The sequence below is a fragment of the Trichomycterus rosablanca genome, chromosome 15 (assembly GCF_030014385.1).
Source record: "Trichomycterus rosablanca isolate fTriRos1 chromosome 15, fTriRos1.hap1, whole genome shotgun sequence".
NCBI lineage: Eukaryota > Metazoa > Chordata > Actinopteri > Siluriformes > Trichomycteridae > Trichomycterus > Trichomycterus rosablanca.
This window is the reverse complement of record NC_086002.1, coordinates 33,602,421-33,607,420: the sequence shown is the minus strand read 5'-3', so window position 1 is coordinate 33,607,420 and position 5,000 is coordinate 33,602,421. Positions and strand designations below refer to the sequence as shown.

The following is a 5,000-nucleotide window of genomic DNA, read 5'->3' as shown; positions in this document are numbered from 1 at the left end:
GAACTTGTACACCAGCTCCCCCGTGTGGAGGCTTTACATTACACCTTGTAAACCACAGTGGGACCAGAAGTTTTATTGTGTTTCGTTTTGTGTTTGTGGGTCGGGGTAAAAATCTGGTGTAAAGGAACCCATGCGAACCTCAAACCTGTGTATCCTGGTCAGGGTCGAGGTGGGTTTGGGTTCCGTCCAGAAACACTTAATTCCAGTTATAACGGGACAATAAATAGAGATCAAAGGGTCATCAAAGTGTAGATCAAAGCTCAAGATCAAAGGGTCATCAAAGTGTAGATCAAAGCTCAAGATTAAAGGGTCATCAAAGTGTGGATCAAAGCTCAAGATCAAAGGGTCATCAAAGTGTAGATCAAAGCTCAAGATCAAAGGGTCATCAAAGTGTAGATCAAAGCTCAAGATCAAAGGGTCATCAAAGTGTAGATCAAAGCTCAAGATCAAAGGGTCATCAAAGTGTAGATCAAAGCTCAAGATCAAAGGGTCATCAATGTGTAGATCAAAGGGTCATCAAAGTGTAGATCAAAGCTCAAGATCAAAGGGTCATCAAAGTGTAGATCAAAGGGTCATCAAAGTGTAGATCAAAGCTCAAGTCACTCTCTGTATCTGTCTCTCTCTCAGTTTGAAGGTGGAGGAGAAGAGGAAGTCCTCGTCTCAGGATGGGACGGACGCTGGGTCTCAGCTGAACGTTTCGGGTCTTCAGGCTCTGGAGGTTCAGACGGGGCCGAAGGAGGAGAAGTTCAAACCCGTCATAGGTACCGTTATCAGCTTAGCTATAGGCACAGTCCAAAATCTTGTAGAAAGCCTCACCAAAAGAGTGGATACTGTTATTGTTACAAAGGCTGAACATATGACCAATAATCTTATCGTCAGGTGTCCAAATACTTTTGCCAGTTAGTGTGTGGTGTAGCTGGGAGCCTTTATGTGTGTGTGTGTGTGTGTGTGTGTGTGTGTGTGTGTGTGTGTGTGTGTGTGTGTGTGTGTGTGTGACAGTTCCAGGTCTAAGCCGGGCTCTGGGGTACCAGCCCAAAATGTCCCGTCTGCAGGTGGTCCACGCGTTCCTGTGGTACCTGATCTACGGTCACCCGCTGAACGCTGCGCCCGATAACGACCCCAAACCTGCGCCCCCCGACCCCCAGACTGACCCCGGGGTGCAGGACGTTCCCCAGTCCCTCGGTGCAGAACTGAACCCTGATCAGGAGGACGCAGGTTCTGCTGCACCCACATCTGGAGGCCAGGAGCAGTTTAAAGGTACTGATGGGTTATACAGCACACACACACACACACACACACACACACACACACCACCTCATTCCTTTATCTGTGTGTGTGTGTGTGTGTGTGTGTGTGTGTGTGTGTAGTGTACGTGAACGAGGAGAGCTGGAGGAGGTTCATTCCCCCGTTGCCGGTACACCGAGGGTTTGGTAACGGTTGGGCTTTTATGAGTGACGTGATGATCTCACTTCCTCTCAGTGTTTACGTCCAAATCATCCAGATTGGCTACAAGGTGTGTACACACACACACACACACACTCTCACACACACACACACACACACACACACTCGCACACACGCACACACCCACGCTCACACACATTAATATATATTACTATTATATAATACAAGACTGTTGCACCTATATACTGTAATACTGCACTAGTTATACTATAATATATACATAACATTAATATATAACATTAATGTATAACAATATATAACACAATTATATAATACAAGACTAGCACCTATTTACTGTAATACTGCACTAGTTATACTATAATATATACATAACATTAATATATAACATTAATGTATAACAATATATAACACTATTATATAATACAAGACTGTTGCACCTATTTACTGTAATACTGCACTAGTTATACTATAATATATACATAACATTAATATATAACATTAATGTATAACAATATATAACACTTCTATAATACAAGACTGTTGCACCTATTTACTGTAATACTGCACTAGTTATACTATAATATATACATAACATTAATATATAACATTAATGTATAACAATATATAACACTATTATATAATACAAGACTGTTGCACCTATTTACTGTAATACTGCACTAGTTATACTATAATATATACATAACATTAATATATAACATTAATGTATAACAATATATAACACTATAATATAATAAAAGACTGTTGCACCTATTTACTGTAATACTGCACTAGTTATACTATAATATATACATAACATTAATATACAGTATAACATTAATGTATAACAATAATGTATAACAATATATAACACTATAATATAATAAAAGACTGTCGCACCTATTTACTGTAATACTGCACTAGTTGTACTATAATATATACATAACATTAATATATAACAATATATAACACTATTATATAATACAAGACTGTTGCACCTATTTACTTTAATAATGCACTGCCTATATTATATACTATACATAACATTAATATATAACATTTAATATATATTACAAGTTTGTAGCACCTATTTATTGTAATAACGCACTGCCAATACTATATAATATACATAACATTATTATATAACATTAGTATATAACACAAGACTGTAGCACCTATATACTGTAATACTGCACTACTTAAACTATATACTATATAACACTAGTATATAAAACAAAACTGTAGCACCTCTACGTTGCTGTAATTCTGCACTAATTATACTATATAATGTGTATATAACATTACTGTGTCACCAACACCATCACATACCATAATATCATCACCACTGTACTGTTACTCTGGAGTGGTGCTTCTCTGTGGGGGCCCCTGGGGGTCTGTGTGTGTGTGTGTGTGGGGGTGTGTGTATAATGTGTGTGTGTGTGTGTTCAGGTGGACGGGTTGAAGGGGTACCTGCATGACCCAGTGAAGCAGCATTACCTCATCAGGTTCCTCCCCGCCCAAATGAAAAGACAGATCCTGCACCGCCGGTCAGTACGCACACACACACACACACACACACACACACACACACACACACACGTGTACAGTGCTAGTTGTAACAGCTGTAGATGTTGTGTTTTGAACAGGAAGTACTACTTCAGTTTCTTTGAGAATCTACAGAAGTTGTGTTATATGGGGCTGCTGCAGTTCGGCCCCAGCGTCAAGTTCATGGAGAAGGATCAGGTGAGAGCGTACACACACACACACACACACACACACACACACACACACACACACACACACACACACACACACACACACACACACACATTTATATTAGAACTGAAGGTTTAGTTCTGTAAACAGAAGCATCTGATGAAGAATGGATCAACAAACTAATATCTCAACATGAGCCAACTATAATAATATATATTTAATATCAATATAATAATGCTATCATAATAATATATATATATATAATATGTAATAATAGCATAATAATATAATATATAATAATATAATATATAATTTATAATATAATCTGTTAAAATAATAATATATAATAGATTTCATAATATAATTTGCTATAATAATAATATAAAACATAATAATTAAATTTGCTATAGTAGTTATATATAATATATATATACTATAATTTTCTATAGTAATAATATATAATAATATAATTTGCTATAATAATTGTATGTATAAAAATGAAATAATACAATATGCTATAATATAATATATTATATATAATAATATAATTTGCTATAATAGTTATATTTAATATAAATAATAATATTATTGGCTATAATTGTACATAACATATATAATATAATATGCTGCAATATTTTATATATATACTGTATAATTAGCTATAATATTATATATAATATAACATGCTATAATAATTATAAATATATAATATAATATGCTATAACTAGAATATATATATATATATGTATATATATATATATATATATATATATATAATTAGCTATAATAAATATATAATATATAACATATTATAATAATTAAATATAATGTATATATAATTATATAACATGCTATAATAATTGTATACAAAACATATAACAGTGTTATTGTGTAATAATAATATAATTGTGTGTGTGTGTGTGTGTGTGTGTGTGTGTGTGTGTGTGTGTGTGTGTGTGTGTGTTAGTGTTTTATCTTCCTGAAGAAACGAGCGACCATCGTGGACACGACGGCGTGTGAGCCGCACTATAACCTGGCTGTGGGGACACGCCCGTTTGAGAGGAGTCACTACACCTTCAACACCAACCAGGACGTGAAGAACTACTGGTTCGACCTGCAGTGTGTGTGTCTCAACACTCCGCTGGGTAATACACACACACACACACACACACACCAGTTATACACACTGTTGATTTAAATGTGTTTATTTATCACTGTGTGTGTGTGTGTGTGTGTGTGTGTGTGTGTGTGCAGGAGTGATCCGTCCTCGCGTCCGCACCGGTGAAGACGACGGAGAGGGGGAGGCGCCCGACGTCCCCGTGTCGTCCATACGCTACGAGAAGCTGGCGTACACGCTACAGTAAGTCCGTTAGCGTTTAGCCGTTGGTGTCGATCCTCGGTCAGCACCTGACTGTGTCGTGTCGCGTGATTGGTCGATCAGGGGGAGCAGCGAGGTGGTGGATGAGGGCGTGGTCCCGGGTGACGGGCAGGGCGCCGGAGGGCTGGACTCGTCCTTCTTCAGTCACCTGAAGCGCAACTGGTTCTGGACAACACACCTACTGGACAAACCCAAGCAGGTGAGATTCAGAGAGGGTTCTGAGGTCGGGAGGGAGTCCGCACCACCCACACTGGTACTGTTCAGTCTAAACACGTGTTGTGTTCTGATCTCTCAGCCTGGAGAGAGTCGCACCGTCCGTCTGAGGAACCTGCTGTCCAAACACCCCCTCCCCAAATCAGTGTGTGCAGGTCAGTACTGAGTGTGTGTGTGTGTGTGTGTGTGTGTTAGTTAATAACAGTGTGTGTGTGTATATATATGATCTCTCTCTCTCGCAGCGGTCCAGAACGAGGGCCCCGGGGCCGCG

At 38.3% G+C, this 5,000-nt stretch overlaps 1 protein-coding gene across 2 annotated transcripts in view; it reads left to right on the top strand.

Annotated features, from left to right (window-relative positions):
• The window catches only part of LOC134329610 (general transcription factor 3C polypeptide 1), a 41,698-nt gene that overhangs the window by 10,090 nt on the left and 26,608 nt on the right, over positions 1-5,000 (top strand). For both annotated transcript variants that reach the window (XM_063010889.1, XM_063010888.1), the window contains exons 14-23: positions 628-761; positions 1,000-1,257; positions 1,368-1,513; positions 2,872-2,969; positions 3,069-3,165; positions 4,106-4,283; positions 4,393-4,498; positions 4,580-4,715; positions 4,812-4,884; positions 4,972-5,000. The exon at positions 4,972-5,000 is cut by the window's right edge and continues 139 nt beyond it. In XM_063010889.1, coding sequence (XP_062866959.1) covers positions 628-761; positions 1,000-1,257; positions 1,368-1,513; positions 2,872-2,969; positions 3,069-3,165; positions 4,106-4,283; positions 4,393-4,498; positions 4,580-4,715; positions 4,812-4,884; positions 4,972-5,000 — 1,255 coding nt within the window. The remainder of the gene's footprint in view (positions 1-627; positions 762-999; positions 1,258-1,367; positions 1,514-2,871; positions 2,970-3,068; positions 3,166-4,105; positions 4,284-4,392; positions 4,499-4,579; positions 4,716-4,811; positions 4,885-4,971) is intronic.